This window comes from Pygoscelis adeliae, unplaced genomic scaffold, assembly GCF_000699105.1.
Source record: "Pygoscelis adeliae isolate BGI_AS28 unplaced genomic scaffold, ASM69910v1 Scaffold222, whole genome shotgun sequence".
In the NCBI taxonomy this organism is placed as follows: Eukaryota; Metazoa; Chordata; class Aves; order Sphenisciformes; family Spheniscidae; genus Pygoscelis; species Pygoscelis adeliae.
Window position 1 is genome coordinate 137885 of NW_008824309.1, and position 18602 is coordinate 156486.

Sequence of the window (18602 nt, forward strand, 5' to 3'; positions counted from 1 at the left end):
TGTGTTTCTCCACGTCGCGATTATAAAACAAACCAACCAACCTCATCTAGTATTCAGGCCAATACAACAAATTTTATTAAGTTAAAAACACACTGGATACTTTAAATATATTAAGAAGAGACTTCCACACTTACCTTGGCAATGGCTGTTTCTTTATACATGCGTGTGATGAGATTCATGACCTGAGAAAAGTGGCTTTCAGTGGCATCTGAATTCAGATTTCTCATTAATTTCTCCCACTCTGCAAAAGTGGCATTCAAATTCTAATCGGCAGAAGAGATTAGTGGTTAGATATATAGTACAAAGCGTGTTCTACCTCAACATGTACATTTCAGGCATAAAACGTTTAGGGATTGAGTACTTTTGAGAACTCTATAAAATTTGGTTAAAAGTAACTGTAGGATTCAAAATCTAAGGGAAAGGAAGACAGACAGAAAGGAAGAAGATGGTACTAAAATTAGAGCAAATTTTATCGTTACCTGATGCCAAGAAATTGCTATATTCACGTTCTTCACGTTATATTTTAAAAAGAATAACAGAGATGCTATGCTATATATTCACACATTCTTTGTGACTATGTATAATACACATGCATACATACAAATACATAGATGTTTACTGTTTACTAACAAATGTTAGTAGCAAAAGTGGAAAATTTACCTTAGCTGCAGCTTGTGGGAGGTCAAATGGAATACGTTGCCTAACTTTGGGAGGCAACTGAGTTAGAACATCATTCTTCAGTCTTCTGATCATTATTTCACTTAAAAGTTGATGTAGTTCTTCTAAATTTGAAGCTCCTCTACAGTCCCATTGAGTTCTTTTACCAAAAAACCTGAAAATTAAAAAATCAACACTGCGGGTAAAAACTAGCTCTTCCAAATTCAATAGAAACCTTCAGTACATAATTAATTTTAAATGACACTATTAGATATGAAGATGTGCTGGATAACAACAGTTGGTGTTCCTGTTTACACCAGAGAGATGATTGCTTTCTGTCCGATTCCTTCCAACGCTAAAGTCAGAGCTGTTTCAACTTCCCAGCAGATACTGCTGCCCGCAGGCATTACTACCCATCAGATGCATGCAGTCCTCGATATCATCCCAGCTACACTTCCCTTTCTCCAGGAAGCAGAAGTTTCAGGTATAATTTTATAACTCTTGTTTCAATGGACTAATGAGAAGAATATACTACCATAAGAATGGTCTTTATTATGTTATAGAGGGGAACAACTGCCAAGGAAGCTATCATGAAAGCTGCAAATATCACCATTAATATTCCTTTGTTTCCCTCCCTGAGAATTCCCTCCTAGTTACAGAGATAGGATTTAAAGCTTAAGGTACCATCTTTAAATATAATACTATTTAATGAGCAAGGTTAAATAGAGGAAGTAGGTTTAAGGTTAAAAAGCTAAAGGTTGAAAAGAGAAAGAATTTATTAACTTAGTCTTCCTTGTTCTTTTTTTGCTTTGCTGTTTTTAAAGAAGTGCTGCAGCAGGAACAGCAGCTTTTCTCTGTCAACATTGCCAAGAGATAACAAAATAACGAGCGTGACAGATTTTGCTGCCTTTGGAGAAATGCCCAGGTAGCATTTTCCAAGGCCAGGAGAGTATGTTGCAAGCATGTAATTTTACTGGTAATTTTTTTTTTCTTTTCTTTTCTTTTTTTTTTTTTTAAACCCATCATTTAGAGAATTTTAAGCCTTACTGATCTTATCAACAGTGTTCTGTAATCATTTGGGAAAGGGGCTGAGGGACTCACTTCTACACTGGTGAAGTATTGGCCTAACACACTCAGAATGTTACGTAGATGGAAGACAGCAACATCTTTTGCTCATATCCATTCTTCGGTCTATTTATATGGCTGTCCTTAGAAGGGTTTCCTCCCTTCAGCTTGAGCACTGGCTATATAAAAGAAATGGCAGGCAAAACCTCACAGAAATACTTTGGTCCTCATCTTTAGAAACAGGTGTCTATGAACACCTAAGGAAAAAAACCCACAACATTTTCACAGAAAGTGCTGCATAAAATAATCCTATCAAGTTTATTACCACATGATGTTTTGTTTCAGCCAAGTCATACAAAGTTATTTATTGAAAGCTTGCCAAACCCTGAACTTGATTTTTATTACATTTATGGCATTCCAAAAATAAGATAATCATCTATGATTGAGTAGCTAACCATGCTGTACCCACGCACACTTGTGGTGTGAAAATTAGATGCATTCAGTCAAAACACCATGGAAAAAATAGCATTTCTCTGTCTGAAAATTAGATAGCACTCTTCCACATTATTTGAAGTTAAATGCTGATAAAACGCATATGATGGAGGGAGAAAAACAAGTTATATGAAAATGAAACCATGTAATTATTACTGTAAAAATTAAATCTAAATGCTAGCCAATTTAGCTGACAAAATCTATTGTTCTGAATATATGTAAAGTTGTAGATAAGACATTTTTTAGCTAAGAAATTTTTCAAAGCTTCTTCCCTTCTCATAATTTCTTTCATTCCAGATTGTAACATAGATTCAGACAGGTAAAAAGCATTTTAAATAAGAGCTTCTCCTATCCCATCTATTTTAGAATATATCTAGAGAAACCAATCATTAAACTAGGGCTGAGGGAAGCAAGTCAGAGAAATGAATCCTCCTCAAGTTAATAACTTAAAGAACATGAAAATTCATGAAAGATGCAAGGGATAAAAATGGGTTAAAATTCATTAGGCACACGTGTAATGAGCAATGTTATCTAGCAAATTGGAGGCAAGGTGTTGGACAAGAACTTACAATGCCTATATTCGATCCCTCAAACAGAATTACAAACACTAGTGTGCTTTTGGGAGTTTTATACCTTTACTTTTACTCAGTCAATCTGTAAAATACAGAGACAAGTATTGGACTTTTTTTCACCCAAGTATGGTGGGATAGCAAAAAGACTGGATCCCATAAGAGAGAGAGAGGTAAATTATTACATGATATGAGCATAAAACTGAGAATCAGAAACTCCTAAATTTCAGCTGTTGCTGAAACTCCAGCTCTAAAGGTAAAACCTATACACTTTATACTAATGACAGTAAATTTGTAAATCATTTTCCTTAACAGAATGCTGGCGCTTAAACTTTATTTCAAACTTTAACAGCTTCCGTTTTTGTCCTCAAATAAAGTCTCCTATCAATTTAATCCTTCTCCCAATCCTCCTTGATGGAGGAGATGGTGTCTGACCCTGGGTTTCCAAGCAAGATGGTATGATACAGCAGTAGAGGTACTACTTACTGATTCTCTCATTTCATGTGAGAAGAAAATCAAAGACACTCATAGGAAAATAAATGAGCAAGTACATTAATACCTGACACGAGCATTGCAGTATTTTTTGGCATATTCACTCCAAGTTCCAAATCTTCTTGGAAACAATGCCTCAATCTGCATGAAAAGCTGTATAAAAAAAGTGATAATGAAAAATTCCCTGCAAATGTAAGACTATTCAGAAATAATAATTATTACACGATTATTGTGTTAAGTTTACATTCAACAGTTGCACAAAAACCACACAGCTTGGCACACATGCGAAAGACATTCCATAGGAATATGCATGTGTCTTGAGACAGGACAGCTGTGGGAAACCCCCAAAGAACAGAGCACCCTGAACACCGTAAGACAGTGCTGATGACTTGGAAAAAATTTATACTGAACATGAAAACACGGATGAGAAGATGTTATTCCTAAAAATACAATTTTTGTCATTTGCCAGGCTTCTGCAAAGCTTCAGTGCAGGTATTCCATTAATAGTCTGCTTCTTAAAATACTTGAAAAACCTACTCACTCTTAAGTTTTACTTCAAAAAATAGACAATGTCAATACAGACCAGAAATTTCACGCCTTTCTTCCCGGTTGAGTAACAGCAGGTAAATATCAGTTTAGGCAACCTTAGCCAGAAAGAATCCTACTTTACAAGCTGTTTTACTTTCTGGATTCAATGATCACTACTAGATCCAAGACACACTGTTGAGGGGTAACAGTGGTAGCATAGAAACAACAGTAATATGGAAGGGTCTCTCCTAAACGCATTTCCCTGCTATCCTCTTATGTCTACTGTACATAATTTCTGCCATTGAAGCTTTCATATTACCTAATCACATGCTAGTGACCTCTCCCAAAAAGAAAATTACTAGAGCCTAATTTTGTTCTTCACAGGCTTCTTTCAAGACAGAAGTTAGAGAACTGAAAAGCAGTATTAAGAAAAAAACAAACCAACCAACCCACCCCAATTTATTTGCCCAAGTGAAATGCTGCTATTTTGACATAGATCTAGGCCAAACAAGAAACTGTCCAAAATTATTTGCTATAAATGTACATAAATACAAATGAATAATGCTTTTCATTTTCTATACATATTGCATTTAAAGACTTCATAGAAAGATTCTGCTTATGACACAGAACTGATTAAAGAGATGTAATGCTTTTTACACTCTGCCTTATAAGCCATGGCAGAACTTTGGTATCACTATAAAAATGTCTCAAATTGTTTTCCATTTGGTCATGAATTTTGACCCCATTACTGTGATCAAGGACAGCTTGTATGGAATTTCCTCTGAAGACCTTTAGCAATGTTGCTTACTGGTTTTGGTATCAATGCACTGTGTAAAAGTATAACACTTTCTAACTTCACTTCTTCCAGGGTTGGTTGCAATGTCTTTGGTACATGTGCAGGAAGCTTCATAATTATCCACACCCATAGATATAAATATTTGTTTTAAAGTTTTAAGCAAACACTCATAATACACCAAGCCCTTTTTCATACAGTGGATATCTTTCTCAAGTTACAACGTCTCTGAACAAATTAAATTATTAAAGGGTCCTGGCATAAGTTATATTTACACAGCAAGAAACTCTAAAGTGTAAAGTATTATTTATATAACCCTTATAAGTTCCCTGGATACAAATCAGCTCTTATATTCCATTTATTTCTACATTTGATAAATAAAGGCAGTTTTCTCGGGTTCAGTATAAAACACAAGTGGTTTTTGGTTTCCTCTCTGCTCCTACCCAATTCCGTAAGTTGAACTTCCTTCAAAGGAAAATTTGTCTTTCTGGACCGGAACAAGCACAGGATATATTTTTTCCATTTACGCAATACAAGCGAACATTAGGAATATTCAAAAGACCAGCAATAAACAAAGGACTTCCTGTATCAGATGATAAAGTAAAAGATTAAATACAAGTTCTTGTCTACCAGAGACCCTCCTACCCAGTAGAAACAAATAGTTCTCTACTCACACTCTTTATTTTCTATTTCATCCAACAGTCAGTCTGTAACATGTGGGATTAATTTCTTATAAGAAACACTGTCTCAAGTCACCTGTGCATGAGCTTGAAACAAATTTGTAAATCATCAATATAATCAACTCAAACTAAAAGACATTGGTTTAGTTTCTTATACTTGTGCCTCCTAATGCAGCTAGTGCACTGTTTGATGTCATAATGCATGTAATTGTATATATTCAAGAAAACTACAAAATTGTTCATTTATTACTGATACTGTCCTTAAAAAAAAAAAACAAAACAATATGCCAAATACCTCTTCAGGTCTTCCTAGAGCAGGAGTTCCAGTAAGAAGAATAGCTCTAACAGCTTTCTGCACAATTGGCAACAAAATCTTGCTGCGGGTGGCATTTCTGGATTTCATATAGTGTGATTCATCAATCACAACTACCTTAAAGTTCTGCCTGTACAAAGTGTCTACTAACGTCTGTGCATCAGAAGTTAACAGGCCATACCCCAGAATCGTTACTTTGCTGGTAGATATTCTCCTAAAAGAGAAAATCCAGAAGTTTTCTTAGTAAATTTTCATTGTAGGAAAATTAATACAGCAAAGGAATTATACCAAAATAATTTTTTTTAAGAACGTATGTATGACACCTTTTGGATTGATTAATTAGTGGGCTGTCAGGCTAATAACAACAGCTTTTGGCGTTTAAAACATTTTAGCATCTCACACTTATAAATCACACACATTTCATAACCATTTTCATAAGACACATATTGCATTTAAAAGGAAGTTCATTTTTCTGGTTGCATTGCTTCAACTTATGCTCCTTTCCAGGAGTATCGCATGGGACAAATCCACTTTCTGGATAAAAAGTTACACACACAAGTCAGATCATTATGAGCCCACTATGTAAACAGCCCCCAAACACCAGAAGTAATAATGTCTCTATGTGAGCTATCCACTGCTCTGTGTACAAAGAGTCACCTTACCAGCAGCCTAAGATGACTAACTAGACTGTCGCTGAGTATTTAGGTGCTGTAAAAATACAGTCTGGGCTGAACCTCACCACTTGAAAAAGATGTTCGTATCAGAGCTGTCTATCCAACTTTTTTGCTCGGACAGAATATGAAGAAAACAAAAAACTGGAAGCAGGGAATCAACAAGGCACAAGATGAAAAAATTACTATTTAGTTGGAAAGGAACTTCTTACAATAAAATTAAAGACATATATGGGCCCAAGGCACGAACTGATTTTCAAATCACTAGAGAGCACTGTGGCCCTTCAGGAGCCTTTGAGCAGCACAGGAACTCTTACAGTTGTTAGCCAAACAAGTAACCAGAATGAGAGTCATAGTTGGTCTACCCATCTGTCAGACACTACCGCTCTGCTGGCATGATTTTTATTTGTTCTCCAGTAGCAACAGATTAAAAAAAAACGACTAAGTTGAAGTTTCCTTGAGTATTTAGGAGGAAGAAAGTATGAGCATGTGCACATTCACGCTTCTGGATATGGAAGAAGAGGCAATGGTTAGAGCACTGGCACTGTGGTCAATGCACTACAGACTCTGGCTGTTACTGCATAGATAAATGTAGCAACCAGGAAAACAAGAATTTCCCCTACCCCTTTGTGAAGGGTGGAAAAAAAATTACAAATAAAATTATTTATTCTTAGTGGAACCAATTAATTCAAGAAACATCCAATTTCAAATTTAGTTAGAAATCATAAGAACCTAAATTGACGCCTAAGTATATTTTAACCTGTTTAAATTAAGAAGTTAAACAACATTCAAGCAGTAAATTTCATTGCTGAACTTTTGAAGAAAAGCAAAGTATTGAACTGAGAGAAATCAAAGCTGAACATATGGAAGCAGAATTTAACAAAATGCTAAACCAAGTTTGGCAGCTGTATTTTTGCATTTGCATTTTCTTGCAAATGCATAAAACACTTTTTAATGTTAAAATATTAACTAGTTCAACAGCTACCTCACTTATAGCTAGGAAGCCTCCTGGGAGTTAAACAAGCAGAAACCCAAGTTTTCCTCTTCCCTTGCTGTCGAATAAAAGTAAGTGATAATGGTTAAGGTCTACTCCTTTTAAAAATCTTTTAAGATACAATTAACAGAAGTCTGTTTGCCGTTTACTTTTGCTATAATTTTCCCTTATTTCTCCTTTCTGCATTCAGCACTATAAGCATTGAGTTTGTGTGCATTTTAGCTAAATAGCTTAAAAAAAAAAAGCGGCTCATTGGATCCTTATTTTAGTTCCCAAATTCCCATGATAAACTTAAATTTTAACTATCAGTAGCAACTACCCCTTGATTAAGCTTTTAAAATGCATTTTCAGTTGGATTTCTCTGGTTACCACAAGGAAGGTTCCAAGCTATTGTCTCATCTGCACATCCTGGCGGTCAAGTCACTTTCTGATTCTCCCCAGACAACATGAAGATCAGCCTCCCTTATCCAGAAGTTTTAAAACAACATCTAGACATTACCATGAAATCAACAATTTACAGTAAAGCAGACTAAAAAATACCCTTGTAATTCAGTGTAATAGAAGAGTTATTCTAATAACACACAAGACTTGTAGTCTCTCTTTGATGAATTCATGCTATTAAATCTAAAGATAGAAAGCCTAGGTCATGATGACCTTTTCAGTTATTTAGAGAGTACTTACTCTAACTTATAAATTTTCTCAGTGCGCTAAATAGAATTTTAACAGTAATTACTTCCTTATTTTATAATGCATACCAGAAGTTTTCCAAAATTGTGTTCAAAATGTTTTACAGAAGCTAATGAATACAAGCTAATTCATCAGAGTTGAGAAATAACTGTATAAGTTCAATTTGAGACACACTGAAGTAATCTAATTTTCAGAAGACAAGCACTTGCTACTTTGCAAAAACCAGACCTCTCAATTTCAAAGGAGATGAGTAACTACCATAATATAATAATACAAAACTGGGAGGAGTGGCTGATACACCAGAGGGTCATGCTGCCATCCAGAGGGACCTCGACAGGCTGGAGAAATGGGCTGACATGAAGTCAGCAAGGAGACATGCACAGTCCTGCACCTGGGGAGGAACAACCCCGTGTACGAATATATGCTGGGGGCCACCCAGCTGGAAAGCAGCTTAGCAGAAAAGGACCTGGGGATCCTGGTGGACACCAAGTTGAACATCAGCCAGCACTGTGCCTTTGCAGCAAAGAAAGTGAATAGTATCCTCAGCTGCATTAGACAAAGTATTGCCAGCAGGTTGAGGGAGGTGATCCTTCCCCTGTACTCAGCACTGGTGAGGCCACACCTAGAGTCCTGCGTCCAGTTCTGGGCTCCTCAGTACGAGAGACATATGGATGTACTAGAAAGAGTACAATGAAGGGCCATGAAGATGAGTAAGGGACTGGAGCGCCTCTCCTGTGAGGAAAGGCTGACTGGGACTGTTTCGCCTAGCAATGAGAAGGCTCAGGGGGGGTCTTATCAATGTATATAAATATCTGAAGGGAGGGTGCAAAGAAGACGGAGCCAGGCTCCTTTGTCATGCCCAGTGACAGGACCAGAGGCAACGGGCACAAACAGAAACACAGGAAGTTCCCTCTGAACATCAGGAAACACTTTTTTTTTTACTGCAGGGGTGACTAAGTACTGGAACGGGTTGTCCGGAGAGGTTGTGGCGTCTCCCTCCTTGGAGATATTAAAAAAACCACCTGGACACAGTCTTGGCCAACCGGCTCTAGGTGGCCCTGCTTGAGCAGGGAGGGGGTTGAACAAGACTTTCTATAGAAGAATAACAAACTTTACTCACCCAGTATCAGTTTTGTTCTGAATGATGCTAATATCACCTGGAGAGAGTTCTGGAATCCACTTCTCCATCTCATCAACCCAAGGATATCTCAGAGATGAAGGTACTACAATTAAGAGAGGCCATTCGTTTTTATAGTAATACGAAATGGCAATTGCTTGAATTGTTTTACCTAGCCCCATCTGGGAAAAGAAAAGAAAAAAATTAAAAACAGAAGTCTCTGCTCAGAAAGCATATTCCATTCAGAAAAGCCAAAAATATTTTGCAAAGACAGAACCAGATAAAGGAAACAAAGCCAGAGCGCTAGTTACATAGTATCTATTTCATTGTCAGTTTGTTACCACAGATCATCTTTTATGAAAGAAGATGCTTCTCTTTAAATGGATTAATACATACATTATATCTAGTTAGCTCATTAAAGCTAAAAGAAGCATTTCAGTTCATTTCAGAAGATTTTTCTGCTCAGGGCCTTAGTAGCGTAGACTATAAAGATCAAACTCTAACTTCTTAAGTTACCAAAAACATTTTAAAAAGACTATTCAAAGGAAAGAAAAATATGGGATGTCTTCTTAACATAAAAATAACAACTTTGTCCTAAGTTGCATAGGCAACTGAAGAACAAAGGAAGATTTGTATGAAGAACTGTGCTTTTGACCCAGTAGGTCAACAAAAAAACTACTGCTGTCATTCACCATAGCTAATAGTTTCTCTTTATTCTGTGACACAGAAGAGGAAGTCCACCTAGTGGACTCCACTAGTCTTCCTAGTGGAGAATTCAGATTTACAGACAAGGTGAAGGGTAAAGATACAATACATAGATATATATTTAACAAGAAAGTACTTGCTTCATATTGTCGAGGTAGGAATGCTCCCATCCAATGACTTATGAATATAGATAGCAACAAATGAATATGAGGTCCAGAATTCAGGGTTTTATTTAAAAAATAAAACCCCCAAGATTTTATCAAAGAACGCAGCTATTTTCTCTACTTGTTCACATGGCAACAGATAGTTCCAGAGTCCTGTTAAGCACTAAAGCAGAGACCGGCCTTAAAATAATTCTGTTCAGGTTTTCCACAGAGACCAGTGGATATTTGAGTTGATTTGCTGCTATCTAACTACTCACGGTACAGACATAAAGGAACAGCTTACTTACATCCTCAGTATTGAGTCTAAATGGACTGATGTAATAATATCACAAGGAGATTTCCCAGGTATAGAAGAAAACATAATGAATATTTCTACTATTACTAGAAAGAAAAATAATCAGAGAACTACTGTGATACTAAGTTTTCATTAAAAACCGCCAAGTTTTCATTAAAGTTTTCCTGCAAGCCCCCGTTGTGTCACCAGTAGTGCTTGAGCCAGCTGAAAACAAATCCAAACGAAAAAAAAACCAACAAACCCAAACCACATTCATTTTTAGTTTGTTGCCACAGTTGTCTCCCTAACTCAGACTGCCCAGCCACTGGTGCACTGGTGATGATCCAGGCAACTGAGTTGAAATGAGCAGGGAATAAAAGGCAGGTCTCTTGGCAGTATCACACCCATAACTGAACCTAGATCCCATTTAGCTGATGACCAGTCTGGATCATAAGAAGGTGACAGACAAGAAAAACCATAGAAAATATTATAGTCTTGGTTTTTGATTTAAACACATCTTTCTCTGTCGTGGAAATGGATGACATGGAAAACCTGAAATTTTTTGGGGAAAAATGTTGTCAGTCCCCACTCCAAGAAATAATGGCAACATATTTTTAGAATACCTTTCAAAAAGATACTATTATTATTGTACCTTAATCCTTACATAATTACATAATCCTGGTATACATACAGTAATTATATGATCTCTAGTTTTCATCCATAACTTCTTTTTCTATACAAGTTCACAATACCGATGTTTTTTTACCAACATTTTCTTCTTATTTTAGAGATATGTCAACAAGCGCAAGATACACACCACTGCACAATACTTTCTCCAGTGCCAGACCTACTGTCATTATGAAATATACATTATTTACTTCAGAATAAATATATCTTGCAGTACTTTTTATTGCTAACATAATTATACACAGTTTATTTTCTCATTCAAGGAAGGAAATGAGAAACTTTGTTTTAATAAACAAATAGCTACTGCTGATATTTCAGTTTTTCCCAAGCTTCCCTTTTCTCCTCCCCGAATGCTTTGGTATTCTCCACAGTTTCCAGAAATTTCACATTCTATGCCAGGATAGTTTCTCTCCAGCTGTAATGTGATTTTTATAGTATGAGGAGATGCTTTAATCCCAGTAATCCATCTCTCTCTCTCCTTCTCTCCCTCTCCCCCCCAGTGTTTCAAGAAAATCCAAGTTAAAATTGGGAGACTGTATCAATCCCCAAACATTATCTCTTTTTCACTAAGGTTTTATACTGACAACACATCAAGAACATTATACTCTATTACAAAAATGTTTTATCTGTAGGAAGAAATGCTGGACTCAAATTTCCCTAATATGGAATAAAACATAAATTTTCAAATGTATGGAAGTCATGAATTTCACTATTACTACTTGATCAGTGCATTTAAGAAAACTCATCTTTAGAAGGCATATCTATTCAAACTCCACCTCTTTGGGCCAGGAATGTCTCCTAATCCATTAAAAATAGCTAGCTATGCAATTATAAAGTGCTAAAAAAAAAAATAATCAACTGAATTAATATTTTTAAGATTTAACAACGCAGGAGATTTAACCTCCCTAAATTCAATTAAAAGTACCTTCTAAGTTTTCTCAAAGATTCTTTTAAGCTTATGTCAGGTTTCATTTTTTTCCCCGCTTAGATATTTTCAGAATATCTGCTGAATATCGCAGGAATTAGGCTTCTTTCATTACCAACCTTTCTGCCCACATCTCTCAAACAAAAAAAGTCACATCCACATGAAGTACATTAAAACAAGAAAAATGGTGTTAGAGGAACAGGAACACTTACCTCATCAGCTATCATACACCTAAATAAGAAACAAGAAGAGAGGGGAAAAAAGCAGAAATTAATAGTAAATAGAACAGATAAACCAATACTTACAAATTGTTTACTATAAATTTAAAGTTATGGATTTGGAATCAATGAAAGAAAAAAAGGCAGACTTCATTCCTACAGGTATCAAGTACAAAAAGTAAATTTGGTATGAATTTGAAAGTAAGTATGCCAATTATTCTAAAAACACATTCAATTTGTTAGCATTATTGAAGAACTTGCATCGTAAAATTGAATTGCTGCTTTGGTCTAGTGCTATATGAATTGCGATCTTAAGAGACATTTTCAAGGCAAGAAGTGCATCTTCAAGTTTTTTTGTCTTTCAGAAACAGTGATGTTTTTGCTGCTTCATGATTAAGGATTATTTATATGTCAGACCGATTTTAAAAAGCTGCTCTCCAGAGCTGTCACATTTGTTTTGAAATAGAAACAGACACTCCCTCTCCCCCACCAATTGTACTAGCTAAAGTATTAGAAAGTGAACTTGATTTTTTTTCCCATTTTGGAGTCACTTTGTTAATGCTACTTCATGTAAAGACAATGACAACTCCAAGTCCCCAGTCAAAACTAATAAATTCTGTTCAGCATATTTACATTTTCTGAACGTTAAATGCCATCTTTGGTATGAATTTCTTATAAGTATTTTAAGTTACTTAGTTTATTTCAGTTTCTTAGTACATACATTCTTAAGTCAAGTAGGGTCTAGGGAACTTAAAGTATTTCTAGCCCATGAAAACTTCATCAAATCTTTGAGACTGGATGAAGGACAAAGGAAATTATTTGATGGATGTTTAGTTAAGCCATTAAATGGATGATGCTGCATCTTTCCAAATGTGTACCCTCAGCTATTTTTCAAACTCAGTTCTCAGCTATTTCACAAACTTTTACCTCCACTACTTTACAAACTTTTCCAAGCTGGAAAGAAAAACCAACACCAAAACCAAACCACAAAACACCCCCCACAAAAACCTAACCAACAAGCCTATCCAATTCAAAAGCATTATCTAAAGAATTACAAGAGCTTGCTCTACCTCTAGTAATTAGTAGATAAAATATTAAATTCATACACGCTAACAAATTCAGAGGAAGGCACGAGTCTAAGCAAAAACTGTGAAGATGAGAAAGAGGTGAGGAGACAACCCACTCCCTTTAAGTCTTACAGCAAGGTGATGACTTAAAGTGCCCTTTTCTCCTATAGCAACCCTGGACTGCATGAAGATACAGATTTACTAAGTATCTTCTGACCAGAATCAATGCTGGGAATTCCAAGGCAAGATCTGAAACAGGCACAAAGTGTGAATTTCTGCAACTTTGTAAGAATTGTCAGAGTTCAATAGCAATACCTGCTTGGGCTGCAGTTAAATAACTGGTAATTAGATTAATTCTCCAGCTACTAAGTAATCTGGGAAGTTTTTCAAGCATTGTATGATTATCTGAAGTGTCATAAAAAGCAAACTGGAAGAATAACTCCCACCAGTCAGTATCGTAGTGCCACACAAAGGGCATGGGCTTAGTCAAACCACTGATTGAGAAATACAGCAGTGAGCGCTGTTGGTTGAACTAAGTGACAGGAATAGACTGACAGCTCTACGCAGTCCATCACTTTGCTTGAGGATTTATAAATGTTTACTGACAGAAAAAAGTGTCAAGTCTCAGAAATGATGAAATATTTCAAGCTCTGGAAGGGAATAAACTTCACAGGCCACTCCGCTTGTTTTCCCCTGACTCAAGTATCCTTCTGCCTTGTGCTTTTCACTTGTTATCCCCAGTAGCTTTCAGTCATGGACACAAACTAGTCTTGATGAATTGCTCTGGATGAACTCTTCTTCATAGTCTGTTCCCAGCCACTGCATCTTCTAAGGAAACTGAAACTTATCCTACTCCTAATGCCACATACCTAGATATGCACCCACTGCACCATGTAACTCAAATGCAATGATCCTTCCATGAAAAAAATGGAAAATCTTCCAGGTATGTCATCACAATAATAAGAATTCAAAATATATCTTAAATTACTTAATTTTTTGTAAGTAACAAACTATCTATTTGCAATAGCTTTGTAACCACACTCCCCCCCAAGTTGTTAGGGATGGAGGAATGAAAACAAAGGAAGAAAACATAACAAAACAAACCCCCCAAGTCTGCACAGATTTACAGAGGAAAAAAGGCAAGAAGAGAATTATTTTCAGTAGCGACTCATGATTGTGAGGCCTTAATGCCTGTGATTTGCAGCTGGGCAAAGACATCTATTTGCGGACAACTAATACACAATCCTAATTTTAAAATAATGTCAGTTTTTACTCACTTCAAAGACTGATTTTTTTTTTTCATTTAATACTCATTGTTAATTGCTTGAACTGAAGTTTACAAAACAAGTCTTTCTTTTTGCAGATTCTTTCAGAGGCCAACTGCTTTCCGTACATTAATCATGTCTTTTAAAAAACAGTTTGAAGCCTGAAATCAATTGGAATGCACAACAACCTAGCGTTGCAGGGTTTTTTAAACTCCTGCCACAAATGCAGAAAGTGAGTAAGACTATAGCAATTAGCTACAGAGCAGAGGCATCTCAAGAATAAAACAAAGACCTTCTTCAACAATACAATATATTTAATATAAGGATATCAGAGTAAATGTACAAATATAGCAATAACCGAGAGTATATTACATCCATGTAGCATCTGGTAGTAAGGAAATGTGGTAAAGAGGACAGGAATACAAATGTTCCTTGCCAACTTGTGCTGACAAATACAGTATTTCTCAGCATATCACTTATATTTTAGTAGAATTGCATAAATAATGAAATGTTAATTATACCAGTTCAGACATACAGAAATCAAAATGAGAATATGTAAGATCATATTGCACCATTCTTTGGCATACGTGAACTAACTATTTGAACCCTCATTTTTTTTTCAGCATAACAAGCTAAAATGAAGAAATTCAGAGTAATTTACAAATTGCTCTGACAATTAGAAGCTGAATAGCAATTAAAATAAAAAGCCTTAAAAATATGTCAACCACAGGAACAGATGTTTTTTCCATGAAACAAGATTTTTTTCATTAGAGTGAACTGTAGCCACTTAAACTTTGATGACTTGAGTATCTGCTGAAGAATAAGAAGTTGTTCTGTTTTTCTTTTTGCACTCATTTTCAGACTGTGCTCATAGAACCTTTGCTGCTACAGAGTATCTTCTGTTTTCATCTTTATTAACTTCCACTTAATATGTCTGAAGTGAAACTTCTTATGTAGCAGTGACAAAGTTTCTGGCTTTTAAATATTTATAGAAACTCATCATTTTGTTGCTGGTAAATGAAAGGAAGTACAAAGTAACTGCCATCATTTTATCCATAACATAACCACTCTTAAAAGATAATCATGGTAAAGTGATCAACACAGTTTTATCTTCCTTGTTTCTGCAGTACCAATACAAATAGACATTCCACAGAAACACCCATATGCTTAAAAGTTATGTATCTATAGTGATATTTTGCTATTTAGTTAAGTATTCATTCTCTTCTCTGACCCAATGATGAAATAGCTTTGTCATAAGTAGTTTGGATTTTCTTCCCATACTTGCAACCCATACATTTTTTTAGTCATTTAAACATTCGACTAGACTCATCACAGATTGATATGAATCAGGTGCACAAAATCATTTGTAAAGCTCCAGTTAGAGTATCTGAATGTGTTAAGTCCTCTGTTATGATACAGTTAGCAACATGAATCACTGCTTTGAGCCACACTGTTCATACTCAAATTCCTGCAGTGCTACTGTTTTAAGATTGCTGATTTAAGCCAGTTAATTAACATTATTGACACTTACACTTGATAGAAGTTTTGACATGACACACAAGATGAGTTTATGATACAGGTAGAAGTTAATAAAATTAATGTAAGTGGAAATTGAGGATATCCAATTTATTTTATGACAATGCATTTTAGAGCATTCATCCTCTGTAGCTTTCACAGTTTTAGAATAAGAACTTTAAAGATGCCTGCTTAATGTAGTTACAAAATATGAGAAGTCCAAAATTTTTTCATTAGACTCTAGGGCAATGAAAAATAGCTTAGATTACTGAGAGGGAAATCATTTCCAGTTTATAACCACAACAATTAAATTTGAAATGTAAAGAACTTCTCCATCGTTATAGCCCAGATCACACAGAACTTGTAAGATATCTAATAGTTGCATTAAGCTGTTAAAAAGCAATACTTTACATGTTGCTTTACATAATCTTAAAAATATGCAGCCTCTATTTAAAACAAACTTCAGTATGTTCTATACTATTGCAGTCAGACCAGCTGCCAACATGAACATAAAGGTTCCATGCTGTCAAAGCAGAAGAAACAGATCTTCAGCTACACTGAAGGGACAAATATGTATTTTTGTTTCATGTATTTTGACTGCAAGAAGACAGACTTCTTGTTCTCTGAAGTTCAATTAGTCATTTCCTCTCAACTGGTAGTTACCGAATCTGAGCTTCATCATTCATACCCCATCTGTTCATATGACACCTTAATAATAGCTCTATCCAAGAATATAAATCAGAGCTATGATACGCAGTTTCATATCCTGTTATAAGCTCAGCCCACATGGTCAAAAGTTTCAGAAAAGCAGGGGAAAAAAAAATCATTTTAGATGTCTCAGTTACATTTACTCTCAGCAGCAAATTCCAACCGTGCAAAAAGCACCACAGTCAATGGCAAATTCTTTCAGATTCTTTCCCATTTAATTTTTAAACGTTTCCCTTCTTCATAGTGAATCCTGTGGCTAGCATTTGAATCTCTGTCCATTTATCAAGGAAATCTGCTATTTTTTCCTAGCAGAAAGCATCAGAATCTCATTGGGATGCATTGCACATGCTGCCACAATCTTCCTACTATGCATAAACCTTTTGCAGTTGTAGGCTTAGCAATGGGCTTTGGACACAGTAGTGTCCTTCGTAAATAGAAGGGAACCACATAGTCTGGTCTCCACTAGGATTTAACAACCCTTTCATTTCGATATGTATTAGCTTTAAAATAAAACTGCATTTTCCATTAAAATGCAAACACAAAGAACAAAACAGGAAGCTTTGTGTGAGAATGGATCCTGGTAAGTGAATATGAATGCAGAGAAGAGAGCAAGAAGTCTACTGTCTTGGTTCACCTCAGGTGCACATAGGTCCAAAACCTTATTGTTGATCCCCACACAAAAGAGAAAAAATGCAAGCATCTGAGGTTATATACAAAACCCATCACTATGTTTGAAGCTTTCTTCTAAATATAAAGAATCACATAGTTTAAGGGACCAGAACCAGAGATTCACAAGTTAGCACGCACTATCAGAACAGTCTTGTAAAGTTATCAAGCACCAAGCAAAGGTGCACTTACAGATTCTTACTACAGCAAACCTTGGAGAAAAACCAGAAGTTAGCAAAAAACAGGTGAAGGAACTAAGGAAGAAAGCCAAAACCTAGCCCTGTGAAAGCTCTGGTCACGAAAGTTCTGCCTCTGGAAGGTCGGAAAGCACAATTTTTCAAACGTCAAAGAGCACAGAAATAGCTCCTGGTTATGTTGATGTCAAGAAGATTGGAAGCAACTTTGCAAAGCAGGAGGAGAAGCAGATCTTTAAAATTTTATGCAGATGAGTTGATTGGAGAAGCAGAAGGAAACTGAGGCTAAGCTATGCGGCATATGTCATATAGCCACACAAAAATAGTCTACATCAGAAAGAAGTTAATACTAAAAGAGTTTCATAAAATGAGTTTCAGGGAAGGAAAAAATGTTTAAATGAAAATAATTTCTATTTCTGTGTCTGGGTTACATTCAGGTCACCCTTTTTGAAGTGTTAGCAATATTAACCAAGCAAACAATACAGTTTAAGTTTCTTATATTAATTATGCTACTTCAGCAAGGTATCTTTACAAAGACAAAGAATCTAATTTTGAACTTTGCTCTTGCAAGAATACGATTAACAACACACTGGCATATATCTGAGGTCTATATAACCGAGAATCCTACTAAGTAATACAGTCCGTGCTAAAGGTTTCCTGTAACTACAGAAATATTTTGCAATAATACCCTCTCTAAACTAGACAGTTCTGCTTCCTTACGTGGAGGATTAAAAGCTAAAAGGGTATAGCAATCCAATACAACTATTGCTTGCTTGTGGGGATAATTTAACTTTTCTATTAATTTTCAACAGCTATTTATCCAGAAAAGAACAGTTAGAACCACAGGTAACTTTTTTAGAACAAACTCCTTCACTTTTAAATCCATTTTCCATTTCTTAAAACACTGAAAAATTTTGTTACTACTCAAACAAATTAAAGCTGTTTTTGTTAATGCAGTCTTTGGAACATGTTGTACAGAGGAAGCTCACATCTTTCTTTCACTAGTGTGGGTGTCCTGATATTCTTGGGATTCTCACCTACTCATGTGAGTCAGTTTTATATAACGCTACAACATATAATTTACCTCCTACTCACAAGCCAACACTTTAGCACTAACATCTTAACCAAGGGTTATTTAAGGAATCCGAACTTAGTA

General features: G+C 35.7%; 1 protein-coding gene across 1 annotated transcript in view; it reads right to left on the reverse strand.

Moving 5' to 3' along the window:
* Positions 1 to 18602, reverse strand: part of ZRANB3 (zinc finger, RAN-binding domain containing 3) — a 53292-nt gene that overhangs the window by 17922 nt on the left and 16768 nt on the right. The window contains exons 3-8 of the mRNA XM_009318919.1: positions 12026 to 12044; positions 9062 to 9240; positions 5572 to 5803; positions 3343 to 3428; positions 661 to 832; positions 135 to 263 (exon numbers count right to left, since the gene is read on the reverse strand). Of these exons, the coding sequence (XP_009317194.1) occupies positions 135 to 263; positions 661 to 832; positions 3343 to 3428; positions 5572 to 5803; positions 9062 to 9240; positions 12026 to 12044 (817 nt within the window). The remainder of the gene's footprint in view (positions 1 to 134; positions 264 to 660; positions 833 to 3342; positions 3429 to 5571; positions 5804 to 9061; positions 9241 to 12025; positions 12045 to 18602) is intronic.